This window comes from Physella acuta, unplaced genomic scaffold (genome assembly GCF_028476545.2).
Source record: "Physella acuta isolate Inbredline_101_S28 unplaced genomic scaffold, ASM2847654v3 ptg000731l, whole genome shotgun sequence".
Classification (NCBI taxonomy): domain Eukaryota; kingdom Metazoa; phylum Mollusca; class Gastropoda; family Physidae; genus Physella; species Physella acuta.
The window spans coordinates 231,141-250,000 of NW_026732249.1; the positions used below are offsets into that span (position 1 = coordinate 231,141).

Sequence of the window (18,860 nt, forward strand, 5' to 3'; positions counted from 1 at the left end):
ATTTATTCATGAGAAAAATCTGTTAATGTTGTCCATCTCAGGGGTTACGTACTGGGGTAAGGTCAACCTGTTAATTTTGTCCCTACCCCTCCCCCCCCCCCCCCCCCCCACAGACCCCATGTACTGGGGCATCAACCTTGACCTTTAATGTTGTCTTTTTATCTACCCCCCTACTTCAGACCCCATGTACTGGGACCCTCAATGTTGACTTTTGTCCCCCTCAAGGCCCCATGTACCGTGACACCAACCTTGACCTTTAATGTTGTCCTTTGTCCCCCCCCCCCCCAGGCCCCATGTACCGGGACACCAACCTTGACCTTTAATGTTGTCCTTTGTCCCCCCCCCCCCTCCCAGGCCCCATGTACCGTGACACCATGTAATGGGATACCAACCTTGACCTTTAATGTTGTCCTTTGTCCCCCTCAAAGCCCCATGCAATGGGACACCAACCTTGACCTTTAATGTTGTCCTTTGTCGTCGTCCCCAGGGCCCATGTACTGGGACACCAACCTTGACCTTTAATCTTGACCTTTGTCCCCCCAGGGCCCATGTACTGTGACACCAACCTTGACCTTTAATGTTGACCTTTGTCCCCCAGGGCTCATGTACTGTGACACCAACCTTGACCTTTAATGTTGACCTTTGTCCCCCCAGGGCCCATGTACTGGGACACCAACCTTGACCTTTAATGTTGACCTTTGTCCCCCAGGCCCCATGTACTGGGACACCAACCTTGACCTTTAATGTTGACCTATGTCCCCCCAGGGCCCATGTACTGGGACACCAGCCTTGACCTTTAATGTTGACCTTTGTCCCCCCAGGGCCCATGCACTGGGACACCAACCTTGACCTATAATGTTGACCTTTGTCCCCCAGGCCCCATGTACTGGGACACCAACCTTGACCTTTAATATTGACCTTTGTCCCCCCCCCCCCCCAGGCCCCATGTACTGGGACACCAACCCCGACTGGAAGCTGTGCAAGTTCGGCAGGCAGCAGTCACCCATCAACATCGAGCCCAGGCGTCTGCTCTACGACCCCAACCTGAAGCATCTCAAGATCGAGGCCACCACGGTGAGTCACGTGATTGTGTGCCACCATGGTAAGTCACGTGATTGTGAAAAAGCTGGGTGGGGAAATGTTATATGTAAGACACATGACCTTTGAGGAACATTAAATCACATGACCTCGAGTTTATAAGCACATTGGGCAGGGGTGTAGCGAGGGGGGGCGGGGGTGCGGACCGCGACACCATTTAGGGGGGTGACACCAAGGCAAAAAATAGTAAAATATATAGAGAAAAATGATAATTCCACTCAATTAAGTGACTAATTCGAGTGTCAAATTGTCTTTTAAGAGTTGCAAATCGAAAGTTTCAGAGGGGGGGGGGGGATGCAAATTGAAAATTGAAAGTTTGTCCCCGGGAAGGGTCGTTACGCCTATGGGGGGGGTGACACCATTAAGTGCCGCACCGGGTAATACCCGACCTCGCTACGCCACTGAAATGGAGGTCAATTTACGTAAAGGTTTTAGCTTATTCAAAAGTCATATGAGGTGCTGAAGTTGATTGTCTTAAGGAAGGCTAGGGAACTGACAAAATTTCTCTGGACAAAATAACGCTAAGACAAAACATATCATACCGAAATATCTAAAGTATTTAGGTAGCAATAGTTGGATTGAATATTAAAATGTCATGATGCATGACTTTTGACATTTTGTATTTATGGCAAAATGTATAGAATGCTGATTAGTGTTCTATTTTCTGCTGTAATATTTAAATCAAAACCGTAGCGTATAACACAAAAAAGTGTTCATATGTGTGTCTAATTTAAATAAATATGACTCGGTCCAATTTGCAGGATGGACTTTAATTAGCATGCTATGCCAATTAGAAAATACGTGCTGAAAGTCTTTTTAACCAAACCTATTACCACGAAAAACCGTTCTAGAATTCTTGCCTCATCTTAACCCTCCACAAACCAGCTTAGGAAAATACGAAACGGTATTTAACTTCTTATTAACCAACTATGCACCTGATGCGATTATGCGAATGCCTTCTCAAGCACTTAAACGCTTTATTGGCTAGCCTCGAACCCAAGGGGTTAAATTTATTACTATTTCATATTTTCTTGAAAAAAATAAAAAAAATACAAACCTAGGCTAAAGTGGTGGTCAGAAGAGCAATTAACTCTACCATTCTACCGTCTGGGTTCAACATAGTTTGTCTCCCCTTCCACGACTATTGTTCTGCCGTCGTTAAAAGGGGCAAGACAACACGAAACATACATCAGGCAAATCTGTTGCCTAGAGGCAAACCGGCAATCGGCATCCACCAATTTCATTTCAAAAAAGATTTTAGGTGTAGAGCATTTAACTTAAGGAGCCGTTCTCACATGGCATTGAAAGTCAGAGATGAAAGAATGCTGCACTTCTTTTAACCCTTTCTTTTAATCTTTTGCGCTACGGTCCGATTAAGAGGTTTTTGATCTGTAATTATTTAACTGGGCTATATTTAGAAATGACGCATGCACAAGGAGGGTTATTCTTAAAACAAGTACCGCAGTTTGGAGATTACTACGCTCTATTGGACACGCATTGATTTCATCGTTTAGCTCAATTTATTACTAAGTTAGGATTTTTCGTTGGTAGTTTCACGTATAGCGAACTACAGTGAGACAAATTATTTAGACTTGGCAAAGATATTGGGTGGACCGCTGTAGTTGTCTTATGATTGGGCTGATTTTATAAATAGTCATTAGTTTAATGAGGGTTTAACACAGAAATGGATGGTTGGATGGATGGAAGGATGGAAGGATGGAAAGATGGAAGGATGGAAAGATGGATGGAAGGATGGAAGGATGGAAGGAAGGAAGGATGGAAGGAAGGATGGAAGGAAGGCTGGATGAATGGATGGATGGATGGATGGATGGATGGATGGATGGATGGATGGATGGATGGATGGATGGATGGAATGGATGGATGGATGGATGGATGGATGGATGGATGGATGGATGGATGGATGAATGGATGGATGGATGGATGGATGGATGGATGGATGGATGGATGGATGGATGGATGGATGGATGGATGGATGGATGGATGGATGGATGGATGGATGGATGGATGGATGGATGGATGGATGGATGGATGGATGGATGGATGGATGGATGGATGGATGGATGGATGGATGGATGGATGGATGGATGGATGGATGGATGGATGGATGGATGGATGGATGGATGGATGGATGGATGGATGGATGGATGGATGGATGGATGGATGGATGGATGGATGGATGGATGGATGGATGGATGGATGGATGGATGGATGGATGGATGGATGGATGGATGGATGGATGGATGGATGGATGGATGGATGGTAGGATGGATGGTAGGATGGATGGTAGGATGGAAGAATGGATGGTAGATGGAAGGATGGAAGGATGGAAGGATACACGGATAGATAGGTAAATGGAGGGGTAGATGGGTCGATGGAAGGATGTATTGATATATGTGTGTGTGTAAATGGATGACATGCTCTGTGAGTAAAATATTTTACCCATCATGGAAATGTAGCATTTAAGAAAAAGCGATGATACACAAAATAGCTATAGACGAAATATCTCTAAATAAATAAAGATAAAAAAATCAACGCGATTATCTTAAATGTTGCCGTTTTTTAAATTATGAAATATTTTTTTTGGGATTACACACACAGCTACAAGCAACCCTAGAACATCAAACGTGGCAGCCATTAGGCATATATTGTCAGTTTACAAAACCCCCAAAACATTTCACATAAACAATCCTAGTAAACTCTAGAACGTTTTTTTTTTAGAAATTTGAAAGAATTCTCAAAAAAATATCGTTTTCCTAATTGTAAAGACAACCCGAAACACGGGAGCCAACTACAGCTTTCAATAACTGCGATTATCTGCCCGTGTCTCGACAGAGTTGTCTCCCATTTTTTAATTTCTCCTCTGGATTCTCTCCCCTTGTTTTGGACTTGGATTACGAGAGGAGCTGTAAGAAAAACACAGGACTCAGTCCCAGCGCCATTTATCCCGGGGAGATTTTATTAAACAAACTGGAGCCAATAAAAAAAATGCCCGTGACACGGATCCACACAAGATCTCCCTCACAAAAAAGCGCGGGGGTACGGGACCTGCTCCCCTTACCCCACCCCTCCACACTCCCCCCCCCCCACCTCTCACGCCGGGGTGGATCAGAGGATCGTATTGTCTTTAACACAGCGATAAAGATGCTAATAGTGGGCGATAAATGTCGGCGGGTGCCAAGAGCAACTTTTCAATTCTCACAAGTAGATCGATACTTCTAAATAAGAATCGATACCGCTAGATACGGATTGATAACTCTAGATAGGAATAATAAATACTTCTAAATAAGGATGGACACTTTCAGTTAGGGATCGATACCGCTAGACAAGAATCGATTTCTCTAGATTGGGATCGATACTTTTAGATCAGGCTCGATACCTCAAGAAAAGGATCGATGACTCTAGATAGGGATCGATGCCAACCTTAGCTGAGGGTGAAGCGGGGGTGGGGGGAGGGGGGAGACAATCTGATTTGTAGAATCAGGTGTAAACACCGTGGATTCTAAATCTGGCGGCTCAGGGGAGCATCGGACGGGAAGGCTAGTGGGATTAACGATACGGCCAAAACAGAATCGTATAGTCCCAATAATATTGGCGGTGTGCTAGAAACATTTCACTACATGTACTTAATTGACTTAATTACTGTTGTTACTTTTGTTAGAGGTTTGATTTGGCCGAACCCAACGATCTTCATTGAAGAGTGTGGTTAAAGTATATGTTTTCTATGTTAGTTATATATTCTCTTCCAATACGCTCTAGGGGAGGTAACCATACTACGGTACTTAGTGGTGGGAGCCGTACTGAATGGTGGTAACCGTACTACGGTACTGAGGGGGGGGGGGAGGGTAACCGTACTACGGTACTGAGGGGGGAGGGTAACCGTACTACGGTACTGAGAGGTGGTAGCCGTACTAAGGTACTCCCCAAAATTGTGTTACCAGGACATGCTAATGACGCCAATCCCTTAATGTCTCTCTCAACTGTACATGCGGTGACAAGACAAATGATCTCATGAACAAAACATAACAGGACAAATTATACCATGGACAACATATCTCAGGACAAAATATCTCACAGACAAAATATCTCACGGACAAATTATCTCAGACAAAATACCTCACGGACAAAAGATCTCAGGATATTTTGTCTGAGATCATTTGCCCTAAGATCATGTCCATGAGATATTTTGTCTGGAATATTTTGTCAGGTATAGTTCGTCCATGGTATAATTTGTCCTTGTATATTTTGTCCTGAGATCTTTTGTCCGTGAGATCATTTATCCTTGAGATTATTTGTCCTGAGATTATTTGTACATTAGATATTTTGTCAGAGATATTTTGTCAGGGATATTTTGTCAGGGATATTTTGTCTGAGATCATTTATCACGAAACCGTACCTGCTAATAAACCTAATCGCACAATGTTTCTCTCACCTGTCCAGGTAAACGGCCTGCTACGTAACACCGGTCACGACATTTTGATCGACGTGTACAAGGAGGAGACCCGGTACATCAACATCAGCCTGGGGCCCTTGTCCTACAGCTACCGGGTGGCCGAGGTTCGGTTCCATCTGGCGAACAACGACAGTGTAGGCTCGGAGCATCGGGTGGGAGGCAGGTCATTCCCTGCAGAGGTCAGTCTGTTTTATTATAGGTCATTTCCTGCAGAGGTCATTTCATGTAGTCCGTCTGTTTTATAATAGGTCATTTCCTGTAGAGGTCATTTCCTGCAGAGGTCAGTCTGTTTTATTATAGGCCATTTCCTGAAGAGGTCAGTCTGTTTTATTATAGGTCATTTCCTGCAGAGGTCAGTCTGTTTTATTATAGGTCATTTCCTGAAGAGGTCATTTCATGTTGAGGTCAGTCTGTTTTATTGTAGGTCATTTCCTGCAGAGGTCATTTCCTGCAGAGGTCAGTTTGTTTTATTATAGGCCATTTCCTGAAGAGGTCAGTCTGTTTTATTATAGGTCATTTCCTGGCGAGGTCATTTCATGTAGAGGTCAGTCTGTTTTATCGTTGTTCGTTTCCTCTGTGTGAGAAAGGTCTCAGTCTTGAACACTGAGCTATAGTTTTGGAGAACTTTGAGATCAGAGTGAATATATCTCAGTGTCATTGTTAGATTTTGGCTTTTTAGATCTGCGAGTATGGGTCTGATAAGTCACGAGTGACTATAGTTGTGAGAATGAGTGCTGGGTGTGTTAGGTTCTAAGTGTCTGAAGCATGTATTACGTATGAGTGAATTAAAGTCTGCGCGTATGTATGAGTGTGCATGTGAGAGAGTGTGTGTGTATCAGTGTGTGTGTCATTGTATGTCAGTGTGTATCAGAGTGCGATTGTGTGTGTATGTAAGTGTGTGTGTGCGTGTGATTGTATGTACTTATGAGCGTGTGTGTGTATGAGTGATCTCAATAAATGAGGTCTGAGCCGTCCACTTAGTCCCGATGACGTCCAACCCCACCCCACCCCCACCCGCCACACAAACACGCAGTTGAGTTCCCTGGAATCTTCCAGAACATCCACCGAGGCCGACACTGCTCACGACTCGAGTCTTACAGTTAAGACCGTGCATCAAACGGTGGCACTCAGCATCACAATCTGGCACATCAGGACGTACAGCTCCTTGCGAGGGCAGGGGCGTTGGTTGGTGGGGGGTAAGGGGTGTAGAATTCTATCCCCCCTCCTCAACCCCTTCCCTCGCTATAGACCCAAAAATTACAACTTTTTCAAGTTAAGTTTAAGAACCCACCACTAACATCTATCATGAGCTAGAGTATTTTAGAATTTTCTCACATGATGCACTACGGGTTTTAATAAATCACCCAACATTCAGTGTCAAATTCTATCCCTAGTTATAGTCCCTGTACCCTCCCCCCTCCTACCCCCGCTTCCTCCTCTTCAAAACATAAACCTTTACTAACCATTGAATTCACGTCAAATTGCCTCGGACTAACAACCTCAGCTTACAGTAGTTACATCACAAGATTTCATCTCATATCGATTTGCCATTCATCCATTTATATTTTACATCCAATACTTTAACTTTTTAGTTTAAGGTTAGGTTGTGATGTTCATGTTAAATTGTGCGTGTTTTATGAGCAACGCAATGTTGTCGGTGGGTAAAGCTAAACGAACAGCAGCGAAATGTTCACAGATATTTTCCACGACCATTTTCATCGACTTCTCCTGGATTCGACTTCCTTATCCAATCAGAAATATTATATTTTTTTACACTTGACTTACTAGAAAAATCGATGGAGTACTGTGCCCCTACCCCCCCCCTCCTGCTTAACGTGTTCATTCCCAGATATCCTTATCAGTTCGCCATTATGGCGCCCTGTCTACCAGTTCGCCGTTATGGCGCCTTATCTACCAGTTTAACCGTTATGGCGCCCTGTCTACCAGTTCACCGTTATGGCGCCCTGTCTACCAGTTCACCGTTATGGCGCCCTGTCTACCAGTTCGCCGTTATGGCGCCCTGTCTACCAGTTCACCGTAATGGCGCCCTGTCTACCAGTTTAACATTATGGCGCCCTGTCTACCAGTTCACCGTTATGGCACCCTATCTACCAGTTTAACATTATGGCGCCCTGTCTACCAGTTTAACATTATGGCGCCCTGTCTACCAGTTCGCCGTTATGGCACCCTGTCTACCTGTTTAACATTTTGGCGCTCGAGCTAGATCTAATTTTTTTTTGTTTATTTGGCCTACAATTTATTCTCGTTTGGCTTTAGTTTTAAAACTAAATCTGGCTCTCAATAGGTTTTATAGGATTGCTTTGCAATCTATATAGTTTTATAGTTGTATGAATATAGTTTCATATATTTTTGTAAAGTTCACAAGTCGTGTACTGTCAAAAGGTCCGAGTTAGTTCACGATGCCAACTTAAATGCGCATGCGCGAATTTTTTTTTTCATTTCTGTTACTGCGTTATCAAAACATATCTTCGAATTTCATTTTGAAACACAATAACATTTTTATTGAATTTACGTTGTTTTTCTTCCGACTTGTAAAAAAAAAAAATTGTTTTATCATGCGTTCAGATTTGATATCACCAGCGAATGAAATATCCGGTCTCCCTCCCCCTCTCCCACCCCACTCCCGGGCTAGCCAATGAAAGCACCTCGGCCTGACCAAGGAAAGTTATTGTTTCCCATAATGCCAGATGATTCGAGTGGTGATTTATGCCTCCGTCACCGAGTAAACCCCCCTAGATCCGCACTATCCCCTATACTCATCACCGGTTCCCTTAATGAAGACAAAGCATTCTAAAAATGGCGTCTGCCTGGCCAGATTTTTTCCCCCTATATGCCAGAAAAGAAATGATAAATTTTATTTTAAAATTATCAAATCAACCATCCGGTTCGGTCACCATAAACGCGGGCAAGCTTTCGTGAAGCGATTTTTTTTTCAAGATTTTCTAAATCCCAATTTAAATATAAAAAATAAAAATAATTTTCTTTTAATTAAAAAAAAAAAAAAACAACAACAGGGGGGATAATTTTATATGTGTGTTTACACATATCTGAAGAATAAGCCTGCGCCAAGAGCTCTCTGGGAAATCTTGAAAGTTAATCAATGCACGGGGGGTTAATACTACACGGGGCCGGCGTACAAACCGGCATATCACGGGGAGACCAATGGGTTTCGATTAGTTAGATTAAACGAGGGCCGGTGCCCCCAACACTGGCTCTATTGGCTTGGCGAGGGCGGGGGAGGGCGGGGGAGCGGGTCAAAGTTGGCGCGACATGATTTGAATGACGCCTGATAAGACGGAGGAGGGGAGAGGGAGGAAAGGGAGGGGGGGGGGGTTGCTTTTCGACATTTCACGGCGGGGATTTTTTTTTAAATATTTTTTTTTCTCTTGGTTTCTGGTGAGAGTTTTATCGAGTTTGTCGAGATGACGTGTCGGCGAGGGGAAGATGTTTTGATTAGACATTAGGACACAGGGCGAGGGAAATATGGAGGAAGGGGATCCTCTACTACACACGGCTCTAGGGGGTGGGTGGTGGAGGTGGGGTAGGTGGGGGGGGGGGAGTTGGGCTCTGTGTAAAAAAAATGTTAGGAAAATTAAAAAATTATGCTAATTAGAGATGTCGGTTTAAGAAAAAAATGAACAAATTCCGATTTGGAGATAAAGAATTTGAAATAATATTTGAAAATATCTTCGGAATTAGTATTTTTTTCTAAAAAAAAAGTATATTCCAGCGCCTAATTCACGCGTCAATATAAGAGAAGAATATGAAAAATGAATTTTGTGGTTGTATTATGTCTAAATATTCTGTGTTAAGTATTTTTGTAAATGTACAGCACTTCGCATTGACACTATTGCAGAATCAATTTATTTTTTACAGCACTTTGTTATTGTTGATATTTAAAGCACAAATAGTCGAAAATAGCGCTGTGTTGTGTATTATAACAATGTCCAACATTTCTTAGGAACCACGGTACATCTAACATTTCCTTAGCTCCATCTTACTTATATTTCGTAGTGCTATTTCTTATAGCACTATGGTTCGTCTGTAATTTGTTATAGCACTCTGGTACATCTACCGTATCTTTGTAGCTAGCACCATATTACCTCTACCATTTTATGTGGCTCCATGGTCCTCTACCATTTACTGAGGCACCATAGTACCTCTACCATTTATTGAGGCACCATAGTACCTCTACCATTTAATGAGGCACCATAGTACCTCTACCATTTAATGAGGCACCATGGTACGTCTAACATGTACTGTAGCACCATAGTACCTCTACCATTTATTGTAGCAGCACAGTACCTCTACCATTTATTGAGGCACCATGGTACCTCTACCATTTATTGTGGCACCATAGTACCTCTACCATTTATTGTAGCACTATAGTACCTCTACCATTTATTGAGGCACCATGGTACCTCTACCATTTATTGTGGCACCATAGTACCTCTACCATTTATTGTAGCACTATAGTACCTCTACCATTTATTTTGGCACCATGGTATCTCTAGCATTACTTACAGTATGATGTGATGTTTGCCCAGATAATTGTGTGGAAGTGATGACTTTGACAGGGAGGCAACTTTATCGATTGGTGAAAGTTGAGCTAAGTTCTGTAGTACTGGGCCTCGTTTTGGTGTAGTCGTTGGTGTATGTGGGTCTCGTTTTGGTGTATACGTTTGTGTATGTGGGTCTCGTTTTGGTGTATTCGTTTGTGTATGTGGGTCTCGTTTTGGTGTATTCGTTTGTGTATGTGGGTCTCGTTTTGGTGTATACGTTTGAGTATGTGGGTCTCGTTTTGGTGTATACGTTTGAGTATGTGGGTCTCGTTTTGGTGTATTCGTTTGTGTATGTGGGTCTCGTTTTGGTGTATTCGTTTGTGTATGTGGGTCTCGTTTTGGTGTATACGTTTGAGTATGTGGGTCTCGTTTTGGTGTATACGTTTGAGTATGTGGGTCTCGTTTTGGTGTATTCGTTTGTGTATGTGGGTCTCGTTTTGGTGTATACGTTTGTGTATGTGGGTCTCGTTTTGGTGTACTCTTTGTGTATATGGGTCTCAGTGTTATGGTCTTAGTATTGTGGTCTCAATATTTTGGTCTTGGTGTTGTGGTCTACAGATTTGTGGTCTCACTATTGTGGTCTCACTACTGTGGTCTCAGTATTATGGTGTCAATATTGTAGATCAAAATTATATTTTCACTAATATGGTCTCACTATTGAGGTCTCATTTTTGTGGTCTCAATATTATGGTCTCACTATTGTGGTCTCTGTTTTGTACTTAAGGCTCAGTATCGTGGCCTGGGGGGGCATTATTTTATTTTATTTTATAACCCTAAATACAAACCTAAATCAACACATTAAACAAACAACTATAAATATCTTATAACTGTGTAAAACTTTCTGAAAAAAAAATAATTTGGACATATTTTTGTTAAAATCATTTGTATTTGAAATACTTAAGTAATTAAAATTTAACGATACAAGATTGAAATGCAGTTGGCTACGAAACATTCTACAGCCAATAACCATAGTCCATTGTGTAGGAAAGAAAAACGCTCTGATCCTTAAATCGTAAGAAAAAATATAACCCACATTTAACAGGAAGGATTCGGTTTGTTTTTTGACACAACAAAACGTCGAATGTACTGAGACAAGTTGAAAGTTCCAAAGGTCATTAGCTAATGGCTTCTCGGTTACATTAGTGTATACAGAACAAGTTCATGGAAACATAGTTGCGTAACTTTTGCGCCAGTAGAATATATACGTAATTGTGCGGTAATTTAAAAAAAAAAATTAAAAACAAAGTTTCTAAAATTTTTTATTTGGGAAATGAGTGCCTACTGTGTATTGGCGTAGTGAAGTAGGTCCAGCATTGACGGTTGTCACGTGGTATCTGGTCAGGGCTGGTAACATGGGGGGGGGGGGGTGTAAACAGGCAGGGAGAGGAAATTGGGGGATGATTTATGGGTGGGTACACGGTCAAGGGTTAAGGTCACTGGCGATAGAGCGGTGTGTACGTGTGTCCAGTTAGAGAAGATGGGGTTGGGGGGAGTTGGGGTGTTGGGGTGTTGAGTTAGAGGGAGATGGGGTTGGGGGAGTTGGGGTGTTGGGGTGTCGGGTTAGAGGGAGATGGGGTGTTGGGGTGTCGGGTTAGATGGAGATGGGGTGCTGGGTGTAGTGTTAGAGGGTGACAGGGTGCAGGGTTAGAGAAATGGTTCTTAATCTAAGTTCAATCAAAACCTAAGGGTTCGGTCAGTTTGTCTCAGGTTTTTCGGCGGAGTTCAAACCTCAGACTCGACTCATGTGTTTCACGATCGGATTTTCTCGGTTTCGGTGAATCCGCATATGACACTGGTGGGGTTCGGTATCTCCAAAAAGGTTAAGAACTACTGGGTTAGAGGGAGTTAGGGTGTTTGGCTAAGTAAAAATTAAAATTCAATTTAAACTCAAGCTTGAGAGTAGCACTAGATTTTCATGCAATCGACCAACAAAATCAGCAGTCAACTTCATCTGATTGTGCCCGCCTATTTTGAACGTTACTTCTCTTGTTTCTTCTCTGCTGTGATGTTTTAATTCATTTAGGGTGGGGGGGGGGGGGATATGGCGATGTAGACTATTTTAAGTTCGTAACTCTAGTATCAAAAGGTTAAGTGATATGTAGTATTGAGCAGAAATTTGTATTATGCTGCGGCAGAAATAAAAAGCGTAACTTAAGGTTAATACAACACCAATACAGCGCAGTCTACAATTTTAAACTCACACAGAAAATTCATTTTATTTTTGAGCTAACAACACCGTACCCAAAACTATATTATACTATACGTATACTATAACGCGCGTGGAGCGGTGTGGTCGGTTGGTAGTGTACACAACTACTAAACGTGTGTTCAAGACACAGGCTGACAGGAAGATGAAGCTCGTTAACTGGTTTCAGCAACCTATCTAGGAGGGGAAACTCTAATAATCAAACAACTGCTGCCTTGTAGAAGTTTTAAAGCGAACAAAAGCTTTGAATACACAAATAGAAATACTTTATTATGTTGAAGAAAAGCAAGGAATTGGAACTTGTTTGACTTATTTTTTTTTTATAATCCCTTACAATCTTAGAGTTAAAAAAGAAGAGGAAGATACAATTACAAATTCCAGATACTTCGACCAGAAATCGCTCTGTTAAAGTAAACATAATTATTTTATACAACAAACGTTTCGTAAGTTAGAACAAAAATGTATATGATCAACTGTATTTTATTTTTTACTTTCTCGTATATACGAAGTATAGAGAAAGTCTTGTAATCGTGCAAAAAAAAAAAAATCGAGATTTTTGCAAATCTCGACGTTTTACACCTCACTGATACGGAAAAAACATAATTTTGCAATCTTGTCCGTATGTCTGTGTGTCTGTCTGTGTGTGTGTGTGTGTGTGTGTAAACACGATACATTGAGTACCGTTATAGCTAGGTTGATGAAATTTAATATATAAGTATTTTATCAAAATCGTAGATCCTGATCAACTTTTGAGCGATTTCCGATAACCGGAAGTGGTACTTTTTCTACTTTGAATTTTTCAAAAGCCTATAACTTGAGTACTATTTCAGATAGATAAATGAAATTTCACATGTAAGTAAAAGATCTAATTCTCTACTTTCTGTTAAATTTTGAGTAATTTCCGTTGGCCGGAAGTTGTAATTTACGCTATTTCCGATTTCTCAAAAAACTAATGTACATTTTTAAAGTACTAATAATATTGCGCACTATTATGCACATTTTGTTTTGGCGTTCGCTTGGTGCGCAATTCTTTTTTCTATGAGATTCTATTCTATTTTTAAAAGTTTAAGTAATTAAAAATCATGTCTATATTCCAAGTTATATAAGAATATTCGAGAAAGTTTAGGGGAGATCACTCCCGGTTTATTTATTTTAGAAGTTAATTTTTAAAAAAATCAACTTTTATTAAGAAAGACACATTTATACTTTAAAAAAAAACACCCAGTATTGAACCAAATGATTTATATCAAGAATCCAGCCAAAGTTTACGCGATCGATTCTATCTACTCGCCTTCCTCTAAACTTCCCTCAGCCGTGGACACATTCCTCCAATCACATCACCGGTTACATAACCTGCTGACTAATCCCGGCACTACACTACAGCCCGTTTCTATTGGCTGAACCAGGTTGCACGTGAACAACAAACTCTCGAACAGAACATGACAAATCCGGCCGACTAGACAACGTCCCTTTTAACACGAGCTGGTTTGTTCTTTTTCTTTTTCTTTTCTTTTCTTTTTGTTTTATTTGCAACATACTAGCATTTTTTTCCCGGCGAATACCACGGTAACCGAATCTGTACTATGTCTTTTCCTCATCTCCCCCGACAAACAAAAATTACTCTAAGTCTACACAGGCAGGAACCCCCCACCCACCCCCCCCCACCCCCTTCTCCCTGACAACCCCCACCCCCTAAAGCTTTCTCTTTGGTAAGGTTAGCCCTTGCTTAGAAGGGTCGAAAATTAAATAAACTCCACAGAAATCAATGTATAGTATGGTGGTTGAACCAAAGGGGGAAAAACTCTAGCATATTTATCAAACAAGGGGCGCGCAACTCTGTGTAGACTTTATCTCATAAAACTAGATGACGCTCCAGGATTTCTTCGATGGCGTCACATTAGCTCGGAGCGGGGGGGTAATTTGTCTGGCGAGGAGTTGAGAAAAGTACAGCGGTAACTAAGGACGCTAAGACACGGGGGGGGGGGGGGGGAGCGGTAACTAAGGGCGTCAAGGCTGTCAGGTGGAGGTAACTAAGGACGCCAAAATGTTGGGGTGGACGATAACTAAGGACGCCAAAATGTTGGGGTGGACGGTAACTAAGGACGCCAAAATGTTGGGGTGGACGGTAACTAAAGACGCCAAAATGTTGGGGTGGACGGAAACTAAGGACGCCAAAATGTTGGGGTGGACGGTAACTAAGGACGCCAAAATGTTGGGGTGGACGGTAACTAAGGACGCCAAAATGTTGGGGTGGACGGAAACTAAGGACGCCAAAATGTTGAGGTGGACGGTAACTAAGGACGCCAAGACACGGGGGTGTCTCTCCTGCATGGGTTGTTGACCCCAGCTAGCGAGCTTTAACTGCTCGTGGGTCCGAACTCGGGACGTGTACCTAGTGGTCATTATAGTTGATTTTCAACCATAAAAAAAAATGCCTAACACGTCAAAACATCTCCCTCCCCCCCCCCCCAACTACAAATCTTAATCTAACCTGCTTTTTAAAAACAATTCTTTATACACCTAGATAAATGTCTGTATTAGACCACCAAGCAGAATGGCGTGGGTCAAGCGGTCATCTCCGCTGACCACCTCAAAAAAAATCAACTCACGAGATGGACAAACAATCATGATTGCCGTGGACAAAAACAAATGGGAGATTGAAGCGAACTCAAATCTCTCACCACTCTTCGCTTCTTCAACGCTGGCTTCAACACTCTAGGGAAATAAGTCTAGGGGCAGGTCATCCATCAAGCCACTTAAAGAAGACAGTAAATGCATATAAATTTGACGGGATCAGCCCCACTGGACTGAGGGTGCTTGTATACGGACAGAGGGGGATAATCTAACTCACATTGAGCTTTAAATGTTAAGTGGTGACGGTAAAAACGGTCGGTTTTATTTTATTTAAAACATATTTCGTGTAATAGCTGGTGTTTGTGTTTTTTGTTAGATGCTGGTTGATGGAGTCCTATAGAGTGAAATAAAGGTCTTTCCTGCTAGCTATAAACGGTGATATAAGAGTTAGCATGTCGAAAATAGCTTTCTGACTATTTGGTCCTGGGCTAGTTTCTCCAACTGTCCCCAGTGGTAACCCATCTTTCTTGTGCTAGTTTCTCTAACTGTCCCTAGTGGTAACCCATCTTTTTTATGCTAGTTTCTCCAACTGTCCCCAGTGGTAACCCATCTTTCTTGTGCTAGTTTCTCCAACTGTCCCCAGTAGTAACCCATCTTTCTTGTGCTAGTTTCTCTAACTGTCCCCAGTGGTAACCCATCTTTCTTGTGCTAGTTTCTCTAACTGTCCCCAGTGGTAACCCATCTTTCTTGTGCTAGTTTCTCTAACTGTCCCCAGTGGTAACCCATCATTTTTTTGTGCTAGTTTTGTGGTAAACCATCTTTCTTGTGCTAGTTTCTCCATCGGTCCTCAATGATAACCCATATTTCTTGTGCTATATTCTCCAACTGTCCCCAGCGGTAATCCACCTTTCTTGTGCTTGTTTCTCCAACTGTCCCCAGTGGTAACCCATCTTTCTTGTGCTAGTGGTAACCCATCTTTCTTGTGCTAGTGGTAACTCATCTTTCTTGTGCTTGTTTCTCCAACTGTCCCCAGTGGTAACCCACCTTTCTTGTGCTTATTTCTCCAACTGTCCCCAGTGGTAACCCATCTTTCATGTGCTAGTGGTAACCCATCTTTCATGTGCTAGTGGTAACCCATCTTTCATGTGCTAGTGGTAACCCATCTTTCATGTGCTAGTGGTAACTCATCTTTCTTGTGCTTGTTTCTCCAACTGTCCCCAGTGGTAACCCACCTTTCTTGTGCTTATTTCTCCAACTGTCCCCAGTGGTAACCCATCTTTCATGTGCTAGTGGTAAACCATCTTTCATGTGCTAGTGGTAACCCATCTTTCATGTGCTAGTGGTAACCCATCTTTCATGTGCTAGTGGTAACCCATCTTTCATGTGCTAGTGGTAATTCATCTTTCTTGTGCTTGTTTCTCCAACTGTCCCCAGTGGTAACCCATCTTTCTTGTGCTAGTGGTAACCCATCTTTCATGTTCTAGTGGTAACCCATCTTTCATGTGCTAGTGGTAACTCATCTTTCTTGTGCTTGTTTCTCCAGTTGTCCCCAGTGGTAACCCATCTTTCATGTGCTAGTGGTAACCCATCTTTCTTGTGCTAGTGGTAACCCATCTTTCTTGTGCTAGTGGTAACTCATCTTTCTTGTGCTTGTTTCTCCAACTGTCCCCAGTGGTAACCCACCTTTCTTGTGCTTATTTCTCCAACTGTCCCCAGTGGTAACCCATCTTTCATGTGCTAGTGGTAACCCATCTTTCATGTGCTAGTGGTAACCCATCTTTCATGTGCTTGTTTCTCCAATGATCCCTATTGATAACTGATCTTATTTTGTTGCTCTCCAAGTAGCTTTTCTTTGTTTTCTTGGAATCCCTTCTTTCTTATTCGGCTCTGCTTTCTTTTGTACCTATTCGGCTTTCTTATTACATATTCTTCGCCCACGCCTTTGTAAGTCAGCCTGTTATGGTACAAAAAAAACGTACGCTGCTCGTCTGGTAAGTCCACTTGGCCATTAGAAAATTAACATGATGGCAAAATTTTACCAGTTCATTGACCACAGCTCTACAAAACCAGGTCCATTCCAATATGGACACTATGGCCAAAACCCATCAATTCGTTCCAAAACGGACACTGTGCTAACATAATAACAACCCGGAACTTCTAAAATGGACATCATTTCAAAATCGCTACCGAGCCTTTCCAAAATGGACGCATTGGTCAAAAACAACCAAGCATTTCCAAAATGGACAAAATGTCCACAGTTCTACAAAAAACCAGACCGATTCTCCATACACAAACCTGCCTCTAGCACCTTGCAAACAGTTCCAGATTTTTTTGTCCAGCTAGAAAGAAAGTAAAAAAAAAAATTCGGTCTACATCTAAGACTTTGCTTCTCCAACGTTTACAAACATAACCACACAGTAAAACATCAGAATTGATTTCCCCCCACCCTCCCCGCCCCACCCCTGGCCGGTTCCTGGTGGCCAGGGGGCAGTGGACGAAGAAAGAAAAAGTCAGAGAGAAAGAAATGAAATCTTCATCGTTTATGGCAGACGACGGCAACGGACATTCGGCGTCTGATTCAATTTCTGCCCCGCCACTCCCCCCCCCCACCCTCGTACTTAAGGAGGGTCCAGAATTTATTGAAAACTATACGGTTTAATCTGGCTTCTATTTTTGTTAGAATAAGGAAACTATACAGTTTAATCTGGCATATATTTTTGTTAAAATAAGAAAACTATGCAATTTAATCTGGCTTATAGTTTTGTTATAGTAAAAAAACTACATCGTTTAATCCGGCTTACATTTTTGTTAGCGTAAGGAAAACTATACAGTTTAATCCGCCTAATGCGATGGGTACTGCAAGGAAATATGTTTAAATATGTATATTAACGATGTATGAATAAATTTACTGACGCGCATGTTCTACCAATGTCAGTGTTTGGCCGTAGATGTGGATATACGCGAAGACCTGTTTTTATTTAATCAGAGGTGAGCTAACATCTTCAGGCATTTAGTGGGTGCCCTTACATGGTGCAGTGATTGAACTGTTGACTCCACATTTCAATACAAGCGTTGAGATCTAAATTCGTGTGTGATACAGGATAGTAGACGAGAATCAAAGTTTCGTTTAACCCATGCAACCCACCGCCACTGGACTGTTTGTAAGGATGGGCTAAACTTACACGATCGTTTATAATTGTGGTGTTAAACACACACCACACACACACACGCACACGTACATAAAAGCACACGAACGCGCGCAGATACACACACGCGCGTAAATACACACTTAGGCGCACACACATACACACTCAAGCATACGCACATATATATATATATATGTGTATATATATATATATATATATATATATATATATATATATATATATATATATATATATATATATATATATATATATATATATATATATATATCGGTGTGTATTTACACACATCCGTGTATATAAACCGGACTAGAAGATTCTAGAAATACATACATTACGTCGAGTATCAGATATAATAAGCAATCACATAAGCCCCCCCCCCCTCCTATTCCACCCAACCCTCCCCCCCCCCCCAGCCACCTCCCCCCGTGCCCCCAATTAACGACGACTAGATTCCTACAACTTTGTTCGTCTCCGCCTAAAAAGATTTTTGAAACATTGATCACACGGAGGATGAGGAAAGTGAATTTGGACGGAAATTTTTTTTTTCCAATTTTTTTTCTCCCCCACGAATATTTATGATTCTAAACTGAATGCTGCACATTTGTGCGTCGCGCGCGGTCGATGAGAGACCGTTAAAAGCGACTTTGTTAGTTAACAGAGCGAGATTTGTTATTTCTTCTTCTTCTTCTTCCATACCGATATGAATATCGTTTCATCTTCGGCGCTGTTGCTATCGTCTGCCGCTAAACGCCTCGGTGGTT

The 18,860-nt window shown here is 42.0% G+C and overlaps 1 protein-coding gene across 1 annotated transcript in view; it reads left to right on the plus strand.

Moving 5' to 3' along the window:
• The first annotated feature begins 945 nt into the window (after nt 1–945).
• Nucleotides 946–18,860, plus strand: part of LOC131950057 (carbonic anhydrase-related protein 10) — a 34,099-nt gene continuing 16,184 nt past the window's right edge. Inside the window, exons 1-2 of the mRNA XM_059312090.1 lie at nt 946–1,074; nt 5,557–5,748. Of these exons, the coding sequence (XP_059168073.1) occupies nt 946–1,074; nt 5,557–5,748 (321 nt within the window). The remainder of the gene's footprint in view (nt 1,075–5,556; nt 5,749–18,860) is intronic.